Raw genomic sequence first — 26351 nt, forward strand, 5'->3', positions numbered from 1 at the left:
TAAAGGAGAAAAACGGTCGCAAACACACTGAGTAATAAATATTAAAAGCTACATTCTCGCTGCTGATGAACATTTTTCTCAGTTAAATATGGTATAAAACAAACACACAGATTGTATTGCAGTTTAAGCCTAAGTATGTTTTCTTGGTTGGTGCTATTTTTTTTGCCAGTCGTTGCAGTGTATTACGTATCCGGTTCACCTACCCAATTAAAAGTTCTCCGAATAATGCGCATTCAAATGGTCCATACTTGAGTCCAGGGTATCTTTCCAATTTGCTTAAATCAATAACACTGGTAGTGGCAGGATTGCCATATTATTTTCCTGTAATTGCCAACCTTATTGCAGTTACCGTACCGCCGCGTGAAAAAAATAAATAAAATTCTGTCATTTCTACACTTGTGCAGTTGTTTTTAATACTGTGCTTTCAGATTGGGCTTTCTTATTTTGAAATAAATAAAAACGCACTTCGACAGGAAGTTGCTGTTAGTTGCCTGCTCAGTGTTGTTGTCGCCAACTTGATACATTCACAGCAACTCCTGAAACGGCGTCAGTGACAGTTAGTGTCTTCGTTATACAGGTGAGTGGTCTTCAATTTCTCGACGGTGTAAAGAAAAAAAAAAAGTACAAGGTATTCGCAAGTTAGTTCTTTTCAATGAGACTTCTGTAGCCGGGCAGGTTAGGGAGGACGAGGCGTTTCTGTCACATGAGGAGGAGGAGAAAGGGAGGCTAAAAAAAAAAATAAAAATAGGCTTTTTTGACAGCTAGCTTTTAGCTAGCCTGGTCAGGTAAGGTCGAGTGATACAGTAGTGTTTTCCGAGGATAACCAAAGGCGTTGCACAGCTGTCACAGGTCGAGTGAGGCTGCTTGTAGCTTATTTGTAAAGCACACGACAGAAACAGACATTATTAATGGTTGGTGGTCTGCCGTGTAGTTAAACCACCATCGCACCAGCCTGTCTGCGCTCGGAGCCAGCGGGGCAGCTCAAAGTGCACAGAGAGTAACGTTTCTGGAGGCGTTTTGTTGCTGCTAGCGGTGGGTAGCTTCGCCATTTCTTTTGCCCTCGACAAAAAAGCCGCCCCCCTACGTAATTGTCCGTGTCGTTGTCATTGATAGCTGCTGGGAAGACCTCCAAGAAGAGCTGAAGAAGTGGACGCACAGGCCCAGCTGCTCCAAGTCCTCTCTGGGACCGTACAGCTCTCCTCTGACATGGAATAAATTTTGGAAAGTTCCTGTCACAACACATCTACACGTCTACACGTCTTTTCCTTTTTTGGATCTTTGAAGGAGTGTCACACCTTGCCAGAGTTGGACAGTCATGATGATGAGCATTGAAGTCCAGCAACAGGGGTTTAGCTCATGACTGAAAACCATGAAGCAGCCAGGGAAGTGACCTCGGTGGACACCACAGCCTGAGGGTGCCACACGCCATGGCATCCAACGAGAGACTGTACGAGGTCTGGATGCTCTACTACACTAAGGTAAGCTTTGCACACACACTCCCATTGTGGTTGGTTTCGGAGATGTCATCGGGCGAAATAATGGACAGTATGATGGCATTTCCTCCCTGGCAAAGACTCCTTTCTTGTCATTTATGTTTTAGATGTCTAGTGTTATTGGCTGTTTTTGTAACACTGCTGACTAAATAATATCTGATGTTTAAAGAGTCAATACTACCCCCATCATCTGTAATACATCAGCAAGAGTAAAAGATTCAACACAAGTAGGGATGCTGTGTAGTCATCTAACACGGTCTCATCTCATGTGGGGGGGTGGGCACTGCTGCAAGGAACAGTGCAGTGCATATACGATAGTGCGTTGTTTTTATAGCGCAGATGAATGAATGATACTCAAGCAGAGACAGCACCCCCTGAGTCAGCTGTTGGCTAGATTTAATTCACTGGGCGATACGGCATGTGCACATCGTGGCGTCCAATCAAAACGGCCTGCCTGAGCCGCTCTTCACGTGAGTCAGGCCGCAGCCACACACTTTCTTCCCACAGTAATCCCTCATAATAACACACACACACACACACACACACGCACACACACACAAACCAAGATGTTTATTGTAAATTTAGGATATGACATTTGAATAATCCTCACCACTTGCGGTAAAGCACATGCAGACACAAATAGAATATCTATTGCCAGCGGTCTGGGTGTTTGGGGGTTCAGAAGTATTAGAAGAATTCAGGCACGCTGCTGCCCGCACACACTTGTCACGGTCACTTGTGAAAATGCCAGCAATTGCTTGAAGCATACACATTGCATTTGTTCTAGCAGGAGTGTGCATTTGCATTGACTAAGCATTAAACTGCAATGAAAGATCATTTCATTTCATCCTGGATACAAGCCAGGATCCATGGGGGCCAGTATTTCTCTCTGTATGAGGCAAAAGAGACGCTGAGAAAGAAGCATTTAAATATATATGTGTAGCGGCCTGCCTCTCTCCTCGAGCAGCTGAACTGTCAGGTATGGCTGGCGGGGTGTCTCTACGCTATTAATGTGTGTGTGGGTGTGTGTATGTGAGGGTTGCCAGGATGTGTTGGCTCCGAGGAGAACCTGCAGTCACATGGCCCTAAATCAGATGAGGAATGTTTCTGTGCGAGCCCTGGGACCCCCTGCGTCCCACCGAAGGGTTAATTGTTCCACAAACAACCTCAGTCTTTACCTCCCCGTCCTAGCCTCTTGTTGTCTCAACCCAGAACAACGATTTTCTTATCTTACTGTGTGCAAGGAAATACTTATAGTTTGGGTTAGTTATAATTGATAGAAAGTATTTTCCTTATGTAGAATCTATCACTTCTGCACACATGGTGTAGTTTGCATTTTGAACTTTAGTTTCATCTCAATAACAATTGCTTCGACCTGTCAGGGCATGTGATATAACGTCTCAGCTATACTACACACGCATTAATGTGTTTGATAATTATTATCCAGGGTCTCAGACACTTAATGTTGTTGGCCTTTGAGTGGTTCAATTTAAATCGATGTTTTCAGTCTAAATAGTACCATGGTGTTGCAACTTTGAAGGCTGTTCATGCATAAAAACAGAATAGAGTACAAGCAATAACTTTTTACGTTTTTGCTTTATTTTTGTGTTCATCCTGGGAAAGTATCTCTCTCATGTCCTCTGCCCGTGTAATGATTGACAACAATAGAGACATCACTGCCTTTAATGTCAGAGGCCAACACTTGAACTGTTTGCCGAGGAGGAGTCAGTCTGATGTGTACTGTAGACAGTAGAAGCTTGTAAATTACAAGCAGCCCTAGGCGACATTGGGAGAACCAGCTCATCTTGTCCTATCACCTAAACATCGGTTGTCTAACCCCAGTGATTCCTTGTCTCTGTCTTTCATTATATTCACCTGATTATCATTCATGAAAAAGGAAGAGGCAGTTTTTGTATTTGAACAGATGTGTGACGCTTGTTAGGAATAATTTTTCAGAAAAGTTTCAAGCCAGAGGTGGAAACTGTTCACATATTGATGGCATCAAAGTCAGTGCTGAGGAGTGTGTAAGGGTTAGTGTGTTGATGTGGACTGGTGCTGCATTCACATTGTATGGGAAATAACTGTATTAAAAACTTGACATTAAGTGTTCTTTTTCTTTAAGTGATCCTGCTTACGTTTTAGTTCTCAACCATACATGCAGATAGTTTAGTTTTCTATTTGGCCTTAAAGGATAAGGCTGGCGATATTCTATTCTTTTTAATTATCAACAAATCCTGTGAATGTTTTAGTCCATTTCTCAGTATTTCTGACTTCCCTGCCCTCTTGGTAGCACTCAGCCCCACGCCCCTTGGTCCCTACTGAAGATAAACATTTTAAAAACTGGTCAAGAATATATACTTTCATTTTAAGAATGTCTCACTGATTTCCTAAAGCAGCTGGTGACTTTAGTTTTTAGCAAACAGTCAAACGGGAGAAAATAGTGCACTTGTTGGGGGACTATTTTCAGTTGTGGATTAATACACATTTGGTTTGCTAGTGAGTATTAATGACAGAGGTAATTCAAAATACACAACGGTGCCAACACTGATCATAATGAAAGAACATGTCAGCCAGTGCAACAGTGTAGCTCACTAATGTGTTTTTGGGGAGCCCAGTGGCACACAGGGATAAGATAAATCAGGCTTTGGATATACATACTGTACAGTACATGTAAGTGGGATCAATTAATTGCTTATTTCTTATGACAGTAAGAAAACTATAGAATATCACCAGACTTATCCGTTAAGTTTACACTTGGTAGCAAAACATTTAACACACCCTAAAAAGTACTTAACAACATGTTAGAGTTATGTTTACCATTTAAAATGAGGTGAACAGTATTCTAAAGTAGGAAGCTTATCTACCCAATTTTTGACCAGACTGCACAACAATCCAATCCAATATCTGTAACTGGAGGTACATACTCGCTCCAAGCAGACATGTCCAGCATTTAAACCAGGCTCAAACTAGTTGTTCAAGGCGTGATCCAAGATCTTAATGTAAACAAATGGGTAGTCCCACTTGCCACAGCAACCACATTAGTCAACAATTACAACTAATGTATATGTCAATGTCTTTACATCAACTCCTTTGGTAAACACAGCTGTAAAATCGGTCTGTATTTTCAGTTTTCAGACACACGCTAAATGCTTACTTTTCATCTATATAGTATTTCAAGTTCTTCATCGTCTTAATTAATATCCCTGTAATTTATATGCTTACATTAATATAGTTAAAAAAGTGCTGAGTAGGCATTAAAGTTTGCTCTATAATCTAAATTGCAAATTGGATTGGTAGATGCAATTTTATAATACATTGTTTGAAATATGTTGGTATACCATCTATAAAAAAAAAAAAAAAAAAAGGTAAGATCATCACACCCAGGAACTCAGAAGACCTGCAGCTTTCTACACAGTGTAGGGGCTTATAAATAGAACAAGCCAGGATTCTGCATATTAGTAGATGTATCAAGCACTCAGAGGGTTTATAATGTATGAATTTTAACAACTATAATGAGAATCTGTAGTAGTAGCAGTGGCTGACTCCAGCTTGCTTCTCGGTGTTGTAGAGGGCCCAGAGGTCACAGACGACAGCTAAGACTGTTATGTAACCAGCGATCCTCTTAGCTGTCTGTCATTGGTTTGTGCCAGAGTGTTGTCCCCGAGCAGACGACACAGCTGGTTGCCGCCGGTATACAGTGGCAACACCAAAACACTGCAGCAGCTCTCCACTTTCACCAGTATATTATCCAGAAGGGCTTGTCAAAGAAAGTGGAGGGTTTAACAGGCTTCAGAATAATGCCAGTTACTTTCTTAAAGCCTTTGTCTGCTGCAGAAAAGCCCTTTTAATTCCCAACAACAGGGAACATGCCTCAACATACAGGGGCATTTTTTCAACCTTCAGTGGCTCTAAAGTTGGGTCCGGTATCGTAATTCTAGAGGAGAAATCCTCACTCCTTTTTAATTGTCAACAAACCAGGGCTTTCTGGTTAAGATTCACAGAGCCCTCATCCTGTCTGATGTCACCCCACCCGACCCTACCCTGCTTAGTGAGTAGCTTTTGGACTGGATCGGAGAAATTACAGTAATTTGCATAAACCCTCCTGCATTTATTGGAGTCGTGGTTTTGTGAGAGGATTGGAGGAAAAGAGGAACGGGGGAGGGTGGGGGAATAAAACTGAACAGTCAAGCTGGAAATGAGGATGGAAGAGGAGAAAGTGCCGTGGTTTCACATATTTGCTCAAGTAGATTACTCAGGTCTCTTTCCGGCTTTGCTGCTTGTTTGCTTGTTACAGTCTAATCTCTGTTCTCTCTCTCACTCACACACACACACACACACACACACACACACACACACACACACACACACATATACACGTGTGTCTGTACACCGGCCACACAGTCACACAAGCTTACACACTCAAGCTTTGGTTTATGTGCTGGTATGCTAAGTTTGTTCCCCGAGGGTTAGCTTTCTTTCTCACTGTCGCTTATTTCATTCTGTGTTTCCCTCTTGCTTCTCATTTTCCTCTGTGCTATGAATAACTCTGGAATAACACTGATGTCACTGACGTTCTGTATCAGACATGCTTCATGTGTTTTTAACCCCACCCACCAGCATCTATAAATACACCACTGGCACTGACGTCATAGCCAGAGGAGTTGTCACTGACTGATGGGCAGCGATGTCGGGCCATGATGTTGCAGGAACAGACTGACCATAGTTGTCTTTTAAACCTGCAGGGAGTGGACCTTTTAAACATTGTGGTTTCAGTGACTCCACAGCACTTCCACCAATCCAGGTCACCCACAGCCACCCAAACTAAGTAAGCAGCCGCCCAACCAGTCGGCTGACCACGCCTGTCTGGAGGGGTGGAGTCCTTACTTAGCTGCGGACTTATGCAGCAGTGCTGCATATGAGCATTTAGCAACTGATAATAGATAAATCAAATCCATTTAATTTTTTAAATGTATCAGTCTCCTTTTAAATTAGTTCGAACTACCACCAAAGCTGTTGGTGTTGAGTTGCCACAGAAAATAATGACATATTTAGCATTGGGGTTTGAATGTTTTTTTCATGATTGTTTTATTAGAGTAGTAATTCTTGTTTTTATTGTATGTATTTAGAACTTGGTTGACTTTGGTATATGTGGTTTTTGTTTCACTTGCCTTTTACCTCTTGTTTTTTTTACTGACTTTATTTTGAAGTAGCTTGGTTTTCTGTAAATTATTGTCTTTGTACAGGTAGCAAATGTATAGTTAGCTAATTTGTGTTTTCAACAATGGTGGCTATTATTTATTCCCCTAACTTAAAGGTGCTATGTGGAGTTCTCTTACAAACAAACAAAAGTTCTGTTTACATTTACTGTTTCTCACCCAAATGCTCTGGGTGTATCTGTGAGGTTTCACAAACGTGTTCAGTGCATTTCCTTCCTCATAAAACTTTTGCCACAAACCTATAATGCGTTGCTGCCTGTGTAACAGAGTATTTTTGCCATGAAACAAGTACCAAAAAAATATAGCTGCGACCAGTAGTCAATCAATGGAAAAGTAATTTGAAATTATTTTAATAATCAGTTAATCATTTTAAAGTAGTTTAAAGCAAAAATACCAAACATTTGCTGATTCCAGATTCTCAAATGTCTAGATATGATGCTTTTCTTTGTCATATAGGTAAACTAAATATCTCAGGGCTTCAGACTGTTGGTCAAATAAAACAATGTCGTGAGATATTATAATGAGCATTTGTCACTATTTTTGGAACATTTCATAGACAAACCAATTGATCAAGAAAAATAATTGGCAGATTAATCAGTAACGAATATAAAGCCTTCCGAAAAACATTTATTTTTTACAACAGCAAATGTAAAGGTTTACATGAACTTGTAGGTTAAATCACTTAATAATCACCAAATGATTTTGGCCAAATGAACATTTACTTACAATACATGAAAATGTTGTGGATTATCTCTTTTAACAGGCACACATTTTTTTATTACTACAATACATAACTAGCCACTGCGTTTGCATCTAGTGATTTTATGTGTTAAATGGTATCAGTGTTTCCACCTATTTAGTCGGACATTTAGTTAGACCCCTTATTATCTGTTGTTATCAGCTGATATGATGCATCGGATGCTGGCAACATGTTGTTAGTTGGAGGGATATGATATCACATAGCAGAGCCTGATCTGCTTTCCCCAGGTCGACACATATATCATGTTTTTCAGAGAACGGTGTCTCTCATATCGAAATGAATGAGAGCTGTCAGTCCATACATTGATCCTTTATCTGCACTTTCACTCAGGGAAACCTAACACTCCCACCCTTTTTTCGGGGATCTCAGTTTCAAGAATGAAGTGCATTGATCTGTGTTGCTGGCGACCTTGTTAACTTTACAGAGGTCGGCTTAAACAGATCTTTAGGAATGCGATGTAGTAGATTGGCAAAGGGCCTAAAATGATGATGGATATGCATAGGAGAGGCATGTGATCCTGTAGTGGGAATTGTTTTTATACACATTGGGACACAAGAGGATTGTGAGAGTTGGGACAAGGTGACTGTTGTTGCGTTGGGATTCCTACTTGTACATCTAGATCATTATGTCAGACCAGTGATGAAGGCCAAGGATAAACAGAGCCATGTAGAGCAGGGTGTGTCCCTGCCTGCCACAGTCCAAACCCTCAATGGGCATCTGTGCTCCCAAGCTGCTGCCTAAAAGAGGACATTCTTTCTGACACACACACACGCGCACACACTCAGAGTCATTTTGCCACTGTTACTAGCAAACTCAGTCATTTGAGAGTGTAGCTGCTGGCTTAAATCATCATCAAATTTCACATGCATGTATAGACAATAGACTATTGCTGAAGTTAAAGAACAGCTTTGGCAGTAGCCATAAGTAAATGTTTTTTTTCTCGCCATAGTCAGTGATTCACACAGTTAATGTAACACAGGAAAAAGAAGCAAACAAAGGCAACATGCCATGTTCTCCCAACAGAACATATTAATCACACCTGACTTTTGCTTATTCCACTCAGATGTCTCTCTCCCTCTTTACTTCTTTTGCGGTTCCCTGTTTCTCTCTCTCTCTCTCTCTCTCTCTCTCTCGCTCTCTCTCTCACACTCTCTCTCTCTCTCTCTCTCTCACACTCACTCTCTCTCTCTGTCTCTCTCTCTCTCTCACACTCACTCTCTCTCTCTGTCTCTCTCTCTCTCACACTCACACACACACACACACACACACACACACACACACACACACACACAACAGAGGCCAGTGTCTCAAGATTGTTCTGATGACTTCACAAGGAACTGCAGAGAGCTGGCTTCCTGATTTGTTCTGGCTGATTCCCACTCTGACACGCAGACAGAAGCAGTCAGCCTCTCAACCCCTCTCCCACTCTTTAGCCAGATGGCACTGCTATCCTGACAAAACCCTGTTTTTTTTTTTTTTTTTTTACAGTCGTGTTTTTTCTTAGGTTTCAAGCTCTAATCTGCACATTCTTTCATTTTTAAACAGTAACGTAACACGAAAATCTTTCAGTTTGTGAATTGTCTGTGGCCCTGTGTTCATGTGTCAATCCTCTTTGTCCGACACTGGCATCATGGGATGTTTTCAGGTGTATACTGTTTGCGGTATCCAGGTGGGATATCTTCATTGTAGGGACGCCATTGCAACAGTGATGAAAAAATAAAATGCATTAAAGCCCAGAATCAGCCAAGATTAAAAACACACTGTGAACATTAGCACTGTATTTTGTCTTTTATTGCATTTGGTTCTCATTTCCATATGTGTCTTTGTTTCCTGGGGTAGCTTTATAGCTAAATATGCTGATTATCTTAGCCTCAGGATAGGTCTTCCGTATCAAAGTAGACTACCCGTTAAGATGAGTGACCAATGTAGGGTGCGAACTTAAACAGGTGTGACAGAGATGGAGAAGGAGAATCATAATGTTGCTGCAGAATCCGTGTCGCTCATGTCTTAAACGGGCACGATTTGGAAGTTAACAATTATAAAATACGCAAAGTTGTGAATTATTGAAGGATAGATGTTCTACAGTTGGTTCACTTAAACGTTAACGGTGTTATTGACACTTGCCTTCTATGTGGAGCCCATGGCCTGACTTAGATTTTTGTTTCTAGAAAAGAAAATTACATTTTTAAAATAGCATCTTTTTACTTTTTAGCCAGGCTAGTGGTGTGGTGTAGGGATTGTGATATCAGTTGATACGTTGGTCTCACACTCTTGGCTGCCTTATTGGATGGATTGCCATGAAATTTATAGCAGATACCCATATTCCCTAGTGAGTAAATTCTAACCTTTTTTAACAAACCCCTGACCTTTCATCCAGCTCCACCAACAGCTAGAGGCTTCCGGTTGCCTGTCTTACAAGGCAGAAAAACCTCTAAATAACTATCCTAATGACTGGCCTCCAAAGCCCATGCTGTTCAAACTGTACAAGCAAATGCACAATATACTGACTGCTTTTATTCTAATCTGCCCTGGTCACCTCTTCAGCCCTTCTGGACCCAGATTGCTCACTCGCACCCTCCAGATGGCCCAAAGTCCCTATGACAGGATCTACTGGGGGTGGGTGGTGGGGGTTATGAGGAAGTGATTAACCCTGTATGATGAATTAGTGACTCTCCAAGTTGTTATTCACGTGTCCTGCACCCTGCATGTATGCGGTGTAGAGCTGAAACTATTTTTGGTGTTCATCATTCGGTACAGCTCCTCAGATGTGTAGATTTGAATATCTTTGGGTGTGTTGGATGAACAAAACTAGTTATTGGAATATGTCAGTTTCAGCTCTGGGAAATTGTGAGCACAAATTTCAGCAGATTAATCAATAATGAAAATAATTGCTAGTTGCAGTCCTCTTGTGGTATATGCTATAACGTGCAAATGTAATTACTGCAGAAAACACCTATCAGCTATGTTCTTTGTTAGGAGATTACAAAATAACGTTACAGTATGTGTTGCTTCGAGCCATTCGTTCTCAATACCCCCTGCTCAGATCCATTGGAGGTGATTGTCTGACACGATAAATGAAAATGTAATAGTACTTATACTAGAAAGTCTAAGTCCAAGGTTCCCTTAGAACAATAAATATAAACATTGCATTTCACCACTTAAGCCATGACACTGTAATTGTTTATTTACTGGCTTAGTCCTGTGTCAACAAGTGTGTGTCATAGAAGTGACTTATTTCTCTTTTCATTGTCAGTTATTGCAATAATGATGGTAATAAACACTGACACTACTCTACACCATTTGTGTTTTTATTGAGATGTTTAACTGCTAATGCTCCCAGTAGTAATAAGTAACAGGTGATGGGTATTATGAGACTCTCTGAGTCTACATGAAAACGCGTCTTTGCGGCCCCAGCTATTGGTTATATAGTTGAGCAGTTTAGTAGTTTTTGCAGTGTGGTCCCCTGTGTTTGGTGTTATGTGTTTGTTCCTGGGGGCTGAGAGGATTTTTTACCAGGAGCTCTTCTGTCACATAGCAGGCTGAGCCAGGCCAGCCTTCCTCTGTGGCTGATGTTGCCATCCCATCTGTCTCTGGGCAGTGTTCCAGGAATTTAGGAAATGTCGATTAGCTGGCTGCTAGAAACTCCCCCTCAGAATGCAGTCAGGCCTGTTTTCCACTCTCAACAGGTGCATGTTTTGGCTTCCGCTCCCTAAAAACATAAAATACACACACCTGAGAAATTCCTGCCCTTTTGTGCTTCATATGCTTCAGTAGCAGCTTCATAAACAACTATATTGGAGTTTTTCAAGGGTATTTTAATTTTTCATATCTATTGTCACTCATTCTAAATTACAGTGAGGCCAATAGGTTGTGGCCTATTGTTGTCTGGGTGTAGGAGTCACAGAGAACTTGACTGTGTTATACACACACACACACACACACACACACACACACACACACACACACACACACACACACACACACACACACACACACACACAAACCATATAAATCCAGTCAAATTGCAGCTACCAGCCTTTTATGTATTTAAACCAGGACAGCTTTTGTTAGCGAAGCAACTAATCATCTTTATTGCTCTTCACTCCCCCTTCTTTCTTTCTCTGTCTCTTAATTTCTCAGAGGGATCCAGACTACTTGAAGCTATGGCTGGAGATTTTCATCAGCTCCTATGAGCGATGCCTGGATGTGGACTTTGAAAAGCCATCTTCCAGGTAATTTGTGGCACACTGTGACAATAATCAGTCAGTTGAAGTTCATTTTTATGATACAAACATATTTCTGTTTAATAGTTATATTAGTGGTAAAAAGTTAGCACTGATCAAGCTAGATACCCAGTTCTTTTTCGGTTTATCCAAAACTAACTGGAAGTATAAAATGCATCACCCACATATGTTACTTCTTCGTAATAGGGGACATTTTTAAAACGGTTTACTCACTAAAAAGATTTTAAAAATAAGCAGTGAGTTGGTTGTGATGGTGCACTGTATTAGATGCAAACCCCACAACAGTAGTTCCAAACCTTTCATGATTCATGATATAAAGGTGGATATTGTTAAAAAAAATTTTTTTCATACAGGTGAATTATCCATTACTTTTAGCTAATTATTTAAACTGTTAATTCATTATTTTAAGACAACAATTTCAACCGTCTATCTATTATATTAAGCAAATTATTACAAAACTGTTATTCTGGACTTTTACCTACCTATTTCAACTTTTTATCAATTTTTCGTCTAACAGTACTCAGATTTCAGCTTTTCTGCTAGATCTGTTTTCATATACCGTTGAATTACAGCACATGGTGTTGTAATGTGTGACAATTGACTCAAGCTGATTTGAACTGGCTGTTTATTTTCCTCCTTATAACAAAAATGTAGCTGGATTTTTTTTTTGTTAGTTGAGTTTAGTGGAGTTAATTAGTTGAGCTTTCCCCTTACCCTGGAAACTGCAGAAGTACTCCAGCTCTAGATCAGTCTAGGATGGCATCTGATTTCTGCTATTTAGTCCTGTGCTGTCACCTGTCAACCTCTTTCTGTGTCTAATACATCACAAACCCTTATGACACTAACTTTCCTACTACATTTAAAAATGCACCATTGCAGTTCCCTGCATTAGGCTGTTGCTAGTTGGCTCAGAACTGCCTTTTCTTGCATGCGTCATCCACAGCATGAACGCACACTATGCAACCTTCCACAGCACAACCCAAAATAGCACGGTCACACCAGATGCTTCTGTGCAAGTTGATCACATTTTGTTGCGGTTGATGCTCTGATCTGTGTTGACATGTGAACATATGAAAACCTGTGTGCAGTATTTTTGAGTGTACAGAGTTTGTTGATACCTTGGCTGTGCTGCCAGTGGTGATTGCATGAACATCAGATGAAGCCCCCTGGAAGTCAGACACTCAGTCACATTTTCGAACAGAGGGAGGGGCCATGTGAAAGGGTGGAGTGGGGTGGAGGAATATGGGTGGTTAAATCCTATTTGTTGAGCTTTTCATCTTTCCCTCTCTCTGTCATTTTCCTTTTCTCCTCCTCCATTGAGTCATTTGCTCCCATCTCCTGTTTTCTTTCCATCTCCTTCCTTCATCTTCCTGTCTCTGCTGTCTCTTTGCCTTTTATCCTCTGTCTTCTCTCCATTTTCTTCCCTCCCCTCCTTTTTCCTTCTCCTTCCTTTCCTCTGCAGCTGTCACATCTGTCCTGCTTTCCCACCAACATTCACTGTATTCATTGGTTTGGCTGTTCTCTCTCTCTCTATCTCTGTCTCTCCCTCCCCCTCTCTCCCTCTCTCATATGAGCATTGCAGCACACATGCTGTTTTTTATTGGAACGAATAACTGAATGCACCAGGCATGTGTGTGTGATTGAGTGAATGAAGAACAGGGTCTCCTCCTTCAAGGAGCCCTTGTGTGTAAAGCAGTGATGCCTCCATGAAAAACCTCTTTTCCTTTCTAATGGAGATTCATATTCATCTTACTTTGTCGGATGCGATGCGTCTCCAGGCCAGAGGAGGTTCCCCCGGTGCTGACCCTCCTCCCAGACAACATCCTGCAAGTTTTACGCCACCAGCTGCTGCAGTGCGTCCAGAAAGCCTCTGATGGCCTGGAGCCTGAGCAGCAAAACCTGGCTCTGCTGCTACTCAAGTTCCTGATCATCATCTGCAGGTCGGGACAGTAAACATACACATTTAATAAAGCTGCTATATGTGAAAAGATCCTGTGAATCCTGTGCTTTCCATCGACTGCGTTGTGCTGGATTGTAGTGTACTAGTATACTTTTGGGGCAGAGCGTTAATTTTTCACCTTCAGGGAATAGCTGGTACTCCAAAGCAAGTTACTTATAAGCCAAAGGTCAACTTGTTCTGTGTGTTTGTGTTTGTGAAGGAACCTGTCCAATGTGGAGGAGATTGGCACTTGCTCTTACATCAATCATATCATCACCATGACAACACTCTATATTCAGCAGGTCTGACTCCCCCCCTTTTTTTTTTTTTTTTTTTTTTGCTCTTATCTCTCAAGTTTTTTACTACTTGGCAAATTATGGTCTTTAAGACATTAGAGGCACACAATTTTAAATGTACTCATAAAGTAATTACTCAGATTTTAAACACGTTTTAAAGTTCAAGTGTGTGTGTGTGTGTGTGTGTGATGTTACAGCTCAAGAGCAAGACCAAAGAGAAGGAGATGGCAGACCAGAGCCAGGCGGAGGAGTTTGTCCGTCATGCGCTGGCCTTCTGCGAAAGTCTCTATGACCCTTATCGCAACTGGAGGCATCGAACCTGCGGGTAACAGCATCCATCAGCTAACTTGACTCACTCACCTAATCATTTGTCTTGGCAGGCAAAGTGTTTTTAAAATAGAAAAGGCTTATTGAACGCTGAATGCTAAACTGCATGGAAGAATAAAAAAACCTTGTTGTCATGTGGTGTAATTAATTCTTATGTTGTCCCCTCTAATGAATCACACTGCATATGCTGGGGTTTTGTGCTTTTGTTTTCACTTGCATAATCGGTCTAAGTTGAAGGAATAAAATTTAAACTGTTCCAAACATGCTTGGTTTAAACTCACCCTTAACATCTTGGCCTTTGATGAGTGTTGATTTAAGCTGCCAAATAGGAATGATGTGATAGCAAGAGTACAAAATAATGTATTCTACTGTGTGTTTCTGGGAAGCATCCCTGTAGAGAAGGGACAGTGTTAACCAGCTGGGTGAACTGAGTAACTTGGGGATAGAGAACCCAGCAGCTCGCCAGCTCAATATTGTACTGTGGTTGCAAAAACTGATTAAGACTTAAATTTCAAGTTTTAGGTTTAAAAGCACATATAATCTTGGCAGAATAAAATGTTCTTCATCCTTTATGTGCGCTTGTTTGTTTATATGCTCGATTCTTTACTGTATGTCTTTTTTTCCCCCAGGGAACAGCTGGGTACAGTAGAGAGGAGCAGACAGAAGTACAAGGCAGCTCCACTCACTGTTGAGTTTGTTCCCTTCTTTTACCGTAAGTCTCTTTTTCACTCTGTTTTTCACTCCACTTCTCAGTCCTTCCCTCTGTCCATGTCCGATACAGTTTCACTAGCACTCTTGAGAAGATCTAAAGCTATTGTATTAAAATAGTTAGGAATGAGGCACAAGCATCGATGGTACATGGTACTTTGAATTAACCTGTGCTAACTTCAATTTCACTGTGTGACATTGCATTGTGATATTTGCAAACACTTGGTATCTAGTAATATTACAGTGCTTACAATGTATGGTCCATACGTTGCATCTCCTGCCTGCTTCAATAGCCCTTTGGGTGTAGATGAGGAAGCAATGACTCTACATAAAAAAAAAAGCCAGCTAGTGATTACAGAGCATAAGCTCCTCTCTTACCATCTTTTTTTTTTTTTTTTTTTTTTTTTTTTTTTAAGAGCTCCCATGCCGTCACTCTCTCTCTCCCACTGCCTCCTCCTCTTTCCTCTCCGGGTCCAGTTGAATCAACTCTTTGTGTTGGTGTTCTGTTTGCCAGGGGCTGAGATGAGCCGATAGTGAATGGTGTCTGTCAAGCCACTTCAGCAACGCTGGCGGCCATTTTGAACAAATACTCTCTTCTGCACTGTGTCCTGTTTGTGGCTGCTGTGGTTTGTCACTAAAGATAAAACCCAATGCCCTACCTGACAGCGTGTGTGTGTGTGTGCTTTTCCATGGTTGTTTTCATGCTTTTACGTTTTATGTGCAAAGAGCAAGTGCGTGGGAGTACTGTAGAAGACCTTAAATATAGAAAAAAGTTCTGTTCCTTTTTTTTCCATAGTGTATGTACTCGAAATGATGCAGTGATGGTAGAAGGAAATTTTTAAACTGTGGCAGGAGCAGGACCATGGTAGAAAGAAGGAGAAGCATGGTAGAACAACTAAATTGTGGCAGGAGCATGGTGGAATGAAATTTAGTCGTGGCATGATTGGGATAAAGGAAACAGACATCCCAGAGCCAAGATGTCGTGTTTCTTCTCTCCAGTCGGACGTGTTGACAGATGAGTTAATGGATGACTGGGAACACCATGACCCAGGGGTTACTGGCAGGACTGCCTAAGGCCAGTGTGTGTTTCTGCACTGTGTGTGCTAACTATCTTATCTGGTATGCAGATTTCATTGAGCTTCCATGTGTGAGTGTGCGTGTGTATGAAAAGTAATAGGTGTGTCTGTCTGTGTGTGTATCCATTAGTGTTTTGTATATAGACACAAATACAGGAACTTCAACCATTTGCTGTGAGGTATAGTTTCGCTTTGCGGTTGTGTTGTATTTGCATAGCTGACATGGTGCCTACAGATCAAACTAATGGACCTCTGTGTTTGGTGTGTGTGTGTCCTCATCCCAGAGTGCTTCCAGGAGAGCGAGCACCTGAAGGAGAGTCTGAAATGCTGTCTGTTGCACCTGTTTGGAGCCATAATAGCTGGTGATCAGGTAAGCCTCTGCATGGCCTGGAGGTCAGCATGTACCTGGCAGGTCACAGGCTTGATTCACTTGATAACTGCCATGACCTTTTCTCCTCTTGCTGGCAATGGATGTGTTAGCAGAGTGTTCAGAAATGGCAACACATTCATTCAGTCAAATTAAAGCTGCTTACCCAGGCTCCTGCTTTCTTCGGCCATAAAACATGGGTATATAAGTCTAGTAATTAAGACACAGAAATAAATGTTGACAAGTTTTGTGACGGCCTTTTTGTAGTAAATCTTTACACTGCTGTTATGTATGTGTTTTTTTTTTTTTAATTTTTTTTTCTAGTTGTTATTTGTTTGCACAATTATAACATCAAGGTAAAAGATGTACAATAATAGAGCACCAGTGGATATGTGCATGTGAATGCCTTTCCGTGCCAAACAGTGACACGCAATCTGTAGTTCAGACTGTGACCACTACACAAAAATCAGCTCACAACCCAGTGCTCTTGCAAGGGGTTTGTTGCCAGCTCCTGTTTGCCCCTTGACCTTACTCTCTGACCCCACCAGTTAAATGCATACATATATGTAGGGCTGCCTTTAATGATTGTTTTTATTATCGATAACTCTGGTGATTAATCGATCGATGCTCCGAAAACGGTGAAAAAATGCTCATCGTAAAAGTCCAAGGTGATGTTTTCAGATTGTTTATTTTGTCCAATCGAAGTCCAAATCCAAAGAGATTCATGATATATAACAGAGAAAAGCAGCACATGTTCACATTTGATAATCTGGAATCAGCAAATGGTTGTCTCAATTTGCTTAAGAAATGATGAACTGATGAAAAAATAGTTGCCAAATCATTTTCTGTTGCTTAACTAATTGATTAATCATTTCAGTTCTACTTATATGTGTGTGTTACAGGAAGAACTGTGAATAATCTATTTCTTTATTACACTGCATGTAATATAGCAGCAAAGAGTGTCTTATTACTAAAAGAAGTAACCATTGGATACCCACATTCAAGAAATAAGCCAGCTGAGCCTTTGCTTCCCACTGAATAATCTAACAGCTAAATGCTCAGTAACCACAGCCCCAGCTAGCAAAAATTATAGCCTCAATCATTGCCTTGTTGTCATAAAACAGAACTCACTTAGTAAGAACTAAATAACAATAACTGAAGGAATTATTGGACATTTTAGAAATAAGCTTAAACCGCACTCATATCTACGCACTAAATATGAAGCAAGAGCAGTGTATATTGGGGCCACAGTGACTTGACAGACGCCTGTCACTGTGAAATAGATCCAGTACTTACTTCCCGTAAACGGGAAAGATTTCTGTTTGTTTATGGAAACAAACTAGATATAACATGTTAATTAGTTATCTTTAAGGGTGCTGGTAGGCAGACATTTTAGCTTTGGACAGAGTCAGGCAAGCTGCCTCCAATCTTTATGCAAAGCTAAGATCTTTGCCAGCTGGCTATAGCTTCATTTTAAACTTAAAGACATGAGTAGTAAAATATTTAGCATGAGGAGTTCCCAACCAATGTTATTTATAGTGTCCAGTTTATGTGAATTGTCACAGGTAAGTGTGTCCTCTGTTGTGCATATGTTGACAGATTGGTTAGACTAACTTTTGACTAACCGCTATACCTTTCACTCACCTCTCATCTGTCCTACCTCACTTTGTTTCCCTCCTTCCCTCCCTTTGTTCCTGGCAGAGGAACGCTCTGCTTGCCATCTCTCCAGCCACCATGGAGGTGTTGATGCGGGTGCTGGCTGACTGCTCCATGGGTAACTGCTCCTCAGATGAGGGCGAGGACTGGGACAGTGAGGCCCCCGACCGAAAGGCGTTGCTGACTCTGGGCTGCCTGAGAGAGGTGGTGCAGCGCCTCCTGGCCTCCAGCTCTGATCAGCGGCAAGTGGAAATCGCTTCAGTGCTGGAAAACTACTTTAAGCTACTCAACTCTGACCCGGCAGCTGTGGTTGCTGCTCGACAGCAACAGCAACAGCAACAACAGCAACAGCAACAGCAACAGCAACAACAGCAAGCCCAGCCACCTGGGCTCGACACTGTGGAGAGCTGATTTGCACTGCAAGTGGCTACAGGAAGAGCCTGGCATAGAGGCTCAAACCGTGCCTTCATGGGAGAGATTGCAGACATTATTTCAGCTTAAATGGTTGAACAAATATTGCTGTACCAGAAGAGCATGACTTATTCCCACCTTCAGCCTTATTTCATCCTTGCTTGGCTATTTCTCTATGTGTCTAACTTCTGCTCTCCATCTCTGTCTCTTTGTTCATTGTCTCAAGATAATTATCAGGACATGTTCCTGTAACAGACAGGCCAGTTCTACAAGCCATCTTCCTCAACAGAAAATTATTGTTTTACACGACACGGCCAGAACAGAATAGCAAGGTAACAGCAAAGGGTCCTCCTTTCTATATATGACCCAAATACACAGCTCATATATGAGTGTGAGTGGCTGATCTTGTGTTTGACGATCTTCTGAGCAAAGCTCGAAACTGCGTAAAATCAAACATTATTCCGAACTTATTGTTGTACTTGACCTTATCTTGTATCTGATACTTTAAGATCCTAAGGCTGTTTCAAGTTGTGATCTCATATCAGTCTGACGTCAACAGTACGTCATTTTTGCAGTCCACTGCAGTCTTCGTTTTTTCAGAGATTTATTAAATATTTAAGACATTATCAATTCTAAAATATTCTGTATTGTTTTTTATACGGTGATACAATGTCTCAGAGTGAAGTAGTGTAGTACAGCCTGAGGGTTGTCTGCAGTTGTGTTTTATTCTGTATGTAAAGGAGAAAAGTAACAGTGTTTTTTGATGGAAGATATTTTATATAGAGGGTTGTTTTATTTTAGATAAACTTTCCTCTAGTAGAAAGTATTCTTTGTTTTCTGATCCTTCACTTAAGTACAGAAGTACTATCTAGAGTATATTGTTGTCAACATGACAAAAATAATGTTTCCTCAGTTTCTTATTATAAGTATAAAGTTTCTTATTTTAACAAGGAACTTTTCTCAATTTTACAGGATACATTTTGTTTTATAACAAGGTATTTTTCATGTTATTATGACATATTTTCTTTGTATTACCAGAACCTATTTGACAAGAATGGAGATCTATCTCCCACCACCACCTTAGGACAGAGCTAGCAATACACACAAGGCCAGATACAGTAACTGACATTAGGAATGACACAGCGCTTAAATGTGCATTCAGTTCAGCGCCTCTCTCTCTCATTCGCACCAATACAGTGTACAACCGCTGTCTAAGACCTGCCTACCCTTCCTGACCACATACTGTACCTCATGATGCTATATATCAATATATGTATCAAATTGAATAACCTAAAATATTAAGTGCCAATTTATAAGTCCCACCATCACCTCTCCACCTCTGCCTGGTCCAGAGACCAAACACTGCTTGCGTTGTTCCATTTCCACATATATAGTTTTACATACAGTTTTTAATCTGGACAAGAACATATTTAACTAGTAATGCATCTAAAAGTTCCCCGTAGATGTGAGATTTTCTGTCTCTCTGTCTCATCCTGGTGATAGACAGCCGACCTGTCCAGAGTGTACCCGCCCTTTCACCGTGGGACAGGCTGCATCCCCCCGTAACCCTCCTCAGTTTTCACAGTGTAGATACTGTGAAGGGTGGACGGTACTGTGGGTGATGGTAGTAGTGGATACGTGGTACCATTCCTTTCAGATTCTTTAACAACTGTGGTCTGGTCCAGTCGTAGCCAGGTCATTGACAGTCATTGATACTAAATACACACACAACACATACATAAAAGCAACCAACAGCCTTATTACATTAAAAAAAAGTCTACTCATTGAGTCTACTCAGTTATCTTATGTATTAAAACATACCAACTTATCATATTATGACAAGGAAAGTTGGTTTTAATGAGATACATTGGTTTTCTAAAATAACAAGAAAGTTTTGTGCTATAACGAGAAAAATTGATATGTTGTTAGAATGAGAAAAGTTTCTCTTCAAAATGGAATAAACTGGTATTGTAATGAGAAATTATGTCATAAAGATAAATAATATGTGATAAAATATCCCGTGATAATGCGAAAAATATCCTGTTACAATGTGAGAAAGAAAAAGAAAAGCTTCTTGCTAGAACATATATATATATATATATATATTTTTTTTTTTTTTTTTTTTTTTTTTTTAGGTGGCATTAACACGCTGCTGTAATTATCAGCTATTATTATCAAAATTTTCTTAGAGTATCAAAAATAAAGTACTCCTTATACGGATGTCTCCTGTCAGTGAGTTATACTATAATTTGATTATCATTACTGATGCATGTAAGAAGCATTTTAATGTTGTAGCTGGTCAAGGTGGAGCTAATTTTAACTAACTTTATATACTTTTGGGTAGTTTAATCATTAAAATGTATCATATTTCATTAGTTGATCATATGTTTTGTATGTAAAATCTTAATCTGCACTTTAGATATCAAATAAATGTAGTGGAGTAAAAAGTACAATATTCCCCCCTGAAATGTAATGGAGTAAAATTATAAAGAACCAATGAATGGAAATACTCAAGTAAAGTATCAAAAGCTCAGAATTATACTTGAATGAATTATATGTCCAGATTTAGTCACTTATCCTATATCTCTGATCAGTTATTCACATCTTTGGTAATTCAGTTAGAGTAGTTCAGTTATTTTACATGTAATTTTCATCCAATTTTTACCCAGGTCTGGCTTGTATGTCATTTTTAGTACTTCTTAAAGTTTCAGTGTGAGAGAGAGCATTTTGCCCACCTTGCATGTTTACCTCCCCACAGCAAGGCTGGATCACCAACACGCCTCCTCACAGTGACCCCTGCTGAGGGTCATGGCTTTTAACCTCTCACCCTCTCCTCCACTTACAGCATCTTTCCTCCCCTGCACTGTCCTCTGTCTCCCACTTTTGTCATCATTTTCTATTGCTATCAACCTCCCCACATGCTATGTTGACATTTTGCCTGTTATGTGTGTCAGCTGGTTAATGCTAGGTGCACGGCGGCAGACAAGGACCAGAAAGATATAACCAACAACAGGTTACTGACAGGAGAGAGGGACATTCAGGTACCACCAAGAAAGCCCCACCCCACCTCACCTGATCCCCTTATCATCCATCTACCTGCCTCTCACCTTCACCTGCTGCTGCCAAGTCCCACCACCTTGACTTCACCAGAGCCACGAGGCCTCTCCACAGCAAGACACTCACACTGCCTTGTCCAAAATAATTATATGTAATTGGATCATGTTTTAGTGGAAAAAAATATAATCCACTCACTGAGTCACTGGACTCACACTCTAAGTCAAGTATGTAACCTGCATAACCTGCTTCAAAACCGCAACTTGTCGTTTTTATACTTTTACATGGATTAATCAAGCAGGACATAACATGTTAATTAGCGAGTGTTAGAGGTGCTGGTGTATTTTTTAACCCCCGATCAGAGCCAAACTATCTGTTTCCCACTGTTAAGCTAAGCTATCCTGATGTTATAAACTCCCTCTATTTGATCATCCAACCTGGATACACCAAGTGCAACAAGTCAGCTAGTAGCTAGAGAGATGAGAGAAAACAGGGTGATCTTTAACATGCTCGAAACCTATCAATGTTAGTAAGTGTCTCTAAGACATGAGGACGTCACATACGGTGCCTATCTGATGCAACCCAGGACTGTCCTTTCAATGGTGTAGTGTTAACTATCAGTCAGAGCTCTGAAGCACTGAATCCTCTTATGTGCACAGAAAGGTCACTTGTTCCCCTCAGTATACCAGCTTTCATTTTACTCTTTGTACTTTTCCTACTCAGAGAGCCACCTTTATAAGATATAATCCCTCCTTTGATGTGGATAATGTGAATACAGGTGGACAAACCTGCATGAAGACACACACACACACACACACACACACACAGCAATGTGCCTCTTGTAGAGCAGCTATAACCTGATGCAGCAGCAGATGCTGCATCCTGCTCGGTGGGTTTTTTAGGCATCAAGTTGTTCTCATTCCCGAGGTCACCAGGAGAAATCCAGGGTGGAGCTTTGTAGGTTAAAGCAGCTATTTAGTTAAAACACCAAAACTAAAATTCCAAAACTAGAATTTTCCCAAGGTGCTAAATTGTCATGCTGTGGAGAGACCACTTTGCCTCTTTCATAGCTACGTCATCTCATTTATATTATTGCTAATTTCAGTTTCCCCATACCTCCCCAGCCCTCCTCACTCCCATCCCTACCCTCCCCCCACATTGTCCTGGTTTTCTGCGGTATACTACGGGTTCCACTGGAATGCTATCACATTGGCCTGGTGTGTGTTCTCACAGAGTTCAGTGGTTTTAGGTCATCTGGACTCTGACGATGATCTGAGTGTTTGATTGTTGGCACAGTCCCTCTCCAGCCGGTCCAAGACTCTCTGTAGGATCAACCAGTCTACAGCTGCATGTTAATTAAATAATGGGTTCAGTGACCCCAAACATGTTGGTAATGAGCAGGACAGAGCTGGATGGAGATCTGTTTGTGGTTTTTTTTGTTTTTTTTTTCATGGTTCGGCTTGTGTTTTATGGGTTGCATGCTTTCTGTGTGTGTGTCTGTTTGAGGAAAAAGAGTGAGGTACTTCTTTGTCTCTGTTTGCGTGTGTGGAAGTGGGTGTTCCTGTTTGTTTGTTTTTGTTTTTTTTTGTTCTTTTTCTGAGAGCTTTCTGCTCCAGCCACATCTTCATCTTCATGATTGTTTTTTACCTGGAGCAGAAAGACAACACTTTCCTTATCTTCACTTTAACATCTGCAGTACAAGCTTTGATGCCAGCTCCTACTGCAGTGACACACAGGGTTCTAACCATCATCAGTGATTTTACTCATGTTTTCACACTAATTGAATCAAACCCCAAGGCACTCTTTTATTTCTCCAAGTGTGATGCATGTTCTTTTCAGAACCTTAAATAAATTGATCATCATCATTTTAGCATTACAAACCTTGTATATGAACGTGGCTTTAAATTGTATGCATGCTTGTTGCCCATATAAATAGCCTTCATCTGGAATAAGAGGAGGTTTGTCCTGTCATGTGGTAACGGTGACTGACCTGTCTTATTGTCCCTCAGGTGTTTCAAGGGCGACTAGACTCCCTCGCTGTGGCAACCATCAAAGCCTTGACAACAGTGATGCACAAATCACCAGCTGCGAAGGTAACAGGAATGTAAATACATTCATTTAATCACATGGAGTCTCTGTAGTTATAATTTACCTTTGGAGTAATTGCTTAACATTTTAGTTAAGGCACAAATAACTTTCACCAGGCCAGCGCCAGAAAAAAATTTGGTTTGATTTTAGAGATACTGCTTATCTGCATAAAAATGAAACAGTATATTATATCTACTAACTATGTTACCAAGGGGGAGCAAGTAAATAGAGAAAAGAATATGGCCCAGAATTCAGCCTTGAAGTACTCTGCAAGTATTTTTTGTAGACGAGGAAAAAAAGCTATAAAGTTCCACAGAGAGCACTTTCTGGGAGATAGATTTTGGCCCAGTCAAGAGCCAGGCTGCTTATTGCAATGTGATTTTTAATGAGGTAGAGAACAAAATTGTGGTTTGAGTTTACTGAAGTTACTGGAATCCCCTCTTGGATTCTTGTACTTTAAATCTTGTTAGGGAAATCATTTCCTCCTTACACAGTAAATCATGAAATTTCCTTTGAGTTGTGCATTTTATCCAATATTTATGCAGGCCTCAAGTGAGGATACTGTCTTTGCTCTGATTCCACAAACTTTCATTGTCATTCATTTTCCTCTTTTCTGCCACCCTTGCAGGAGGTATTCAAGGAGAGGATTGGTTACAATCATCTGTACGAAGTGCTCATCTCACTTGGGCAGCCATCCCGACACCTTCTCAAAGAGCTGATGAACATGGTGAGAGAAAGATTAACTTTGGTTGGTTTAGTTGAACTATGTCCTAACTTTTTGTTATTGCTTGATTGTGTGAAGGCCAATCTTTAATCCACTGTGTCTATATCTGTGTATATTCTTTGTCTTTGTCCATGTGTATGTCTCTATTTGTGTGTAGGCTGTGGAGGGTGAGCACACCTCAGTGGGGCTCCTGGGCATCAGTAATGTGGAGCCCTTGCTACTGCTGGTCCAGTGGCTCCCGGAGCTGGACTCATCGGAGCTGCAGCTTTTTACAGCCGATTGGCTCCGCCGCCTCAGCTGCCTCAATCGCCAGACCCGTGCCACCTGTGTCAATGCCACCATGGTCATGCAAGCACTGGCTGCCTTGGAACGCCACCAACGCCTACATCGAGCTTGTGCTGAGAGCCTACTGGGACTGGTGGGCTCACTGGGCTCCCAGTCCTTGAGTGCCAGGGAACTGCTGGGGCTCCTGCGCCTCCTCAGGCCTCCAGAGTCCAGCCAAGCACACCCCTATGTAGGTCCTGCCCTGAGAGCTCTCCTGGCCATGGTACGCAAGCAGGGCCTGGAGAGTGCCATGCAATACTTTGACCTGTCACCCAGCATGGCTGGCATTGTCGTTCCAACAGTGCAGCGCTGGCCAGGCTCTGCCTTCAGCTTCCTTGCCTGGTTGTCGCTGGACCAGGACCAGTTGGGCCCACCCAGCAAGGACAAGAGGAAACAGCTCTACAGGTGAGATGAAAAGAGTTGTGAAGTGAAGAACAAAGACATTGTAAATGAGAGATAGACTGGAGGAGGGGGGCATTCATGTTACTTCAAGTGTTTTATATATCAAGTAAATATAATAAATAAACGAGAGGCATGTCAGCATCTTTTGTTCTAATTAGCCATACATTTAATATATAAATCAGGGTTAAAGGTGCTACCATTCACTTATCAGAACACAACATCAATACGGAAACAACATCAAAATGTGAAATTGTTAGTCATAATTCAAAGCCTTCATTGTACCCGTAGCATTTATATTGCCATGTCATTATTGTCAGCATATTGTCTGTTCTCTACAAAAGACAGCATCATTACATAACATCATTTTTTTTATTGTTAAGTTCCCTGTCTTCTGTTTTTCCAGAGAACAGAGATATTTGAATCAAAAGTCTACATATGTCAACGCCTTTTCAAACTGTTTTCCTTTATTTCATCTTGGACAGCTTTTTTACCCCAGGAGGGACGGGGTTTGAGGCCTTCATTAGCTCAGTGGGTGTGCTAGTGGTGGCTGTATGCACAAAGAAGGAGTATGTCACGGTCATGCTGCCTGACTACTGCTTCTGTGACTCTCTCTGGGTGAGTTGGGTCACATTTATTGACATTTATTTACTGAAGGGCAGTGCCACTGAAATATGAACATGAGGAAAAGAAAAAAAATTCCCACTTGAATAGCACTTCAGCACTGATTAAAGGGAAAAAATTCTGTCTGAATTTCTTTCTACAGCACAGCATCGGTGTGGTGCATGTACCAGGAAAGAGGCCATTTGGTCAGAGTCTCGTCTACATTTATGTTGATGGACAGCAGAAACTGTCTGCCCCTCTTAAGTATCCCACAATGACAGAGGTGAGACCTGTACTCATCTAATAATTAATTAAAAAAAAATCATTACCAACAACATGGACAAGCAGCCAGTGGGAAAGAGGAAATTGGTGGTTTCAGCTATGTGTGTTTTCATTCAGTTTATCTAATTTTCTGTCTTTTTACAGTTTTTCAGAGCAGAACATACATATGTTAAGGTTTTACAGAACCTCTTCTGATATAACTTTAGTCTAATTTACTTAAACATCGTTACTCCTACTTTATTTAGCAAGAAACCACAAGAGGCTGTTACCGTAAAGTAGCTATTAGGCATAATGACGCTTGACAGTTTTAAATCTGAAGTCAAAGAATCATCTGTAACCTGCAGTGTGCTCTCTATAATGCGTTTATCAGGGAAAGGTGAGTTT

The 26351-nt window shown here is 41.0% G+C and overlaps 1 protein-coding gene across 1 annotated transcript in view; it reads left to right on the forward strand.

The window, feature by feature from the left end:
• The first annotated feature begins 503 nt into the window (after positions 1 to 503).
• nbeal1 (neurobeachin-like 1) overlaps positions 504 to 26351 on the forward strand; it is a 49225-nt gene continuing 23377 nt past the window's right edge. Inside the window, exons 1-16 of the mRNA XM_040142094.1 lie at positions 504 to 577; positions 1114 to 1478; positions 11610 to 11701; positions 13492 to 13653; positions 13873 to 13954; positions 14146 to 14273; positions 14905 to 14987; positions 16344 to 16429; positions 18128 to 18488; positions 18731 to 18825; positions 21448 to 21534; positions 23557 to 23640; positions 24264 to 24362; positions 24517 to 25088; positions 25568 to 25700; positions 25849 to 25968. Of these exons, the coding sequence (XP_039998028.1) occupies positions 1428 to 1478; positions 11610 to 11701; positions 13492 to 13653; positions 13873 to 13954; positions 14146 to 14273; positions 14905 to 14987; positions 16344 to 16429; positions 18128 to 18488; positions 18731 to 18825; positions 21448 to 21534; positions 23557 to 23640; positions 24264 to 24362; positions 24517 to 25088; positions 25568 to 25700; positions 25849 to 25968 (2235 nt within the window). The 5' untranslated portion in view covers positions 504 to 577; positions 1114 to 1427. The remainder of the gene's footprint in view (positions 578 to 1113; positions 1479 to 11609; positions 11702 to 13491; positions 13654 to 13872; positions 13955 to 14145; positions 14274 to 14904; positions 14988 to 16343; positions 16430 to 18127; positions 18489 to 18730; positions 18826 to 21447; positions 21535 to 23556; positions 23641 to 24263; positions 24363 to 24516; positions 25089 to 25567; positions 25701 to 25848; positions 25969 to 26351) is intronic.

This window comes from Xiphias gladius, chromosome 13 (assembly GCF_016859285.1).
Source record: "Xiphias gladius isolate SHS-SW01 ecotype Sanya breed wild chromosome 13, ASM1685928v1, whole genome shotgun sequence".
In the NCBI taxonomy this organism is placed as follows: domain Eukaryota; kingdom Metazoa; phylum Chordata; class Actinopteri; order Istiophoriformes; family Xiphiidae; genus Xiphias; species Xiphias gladius.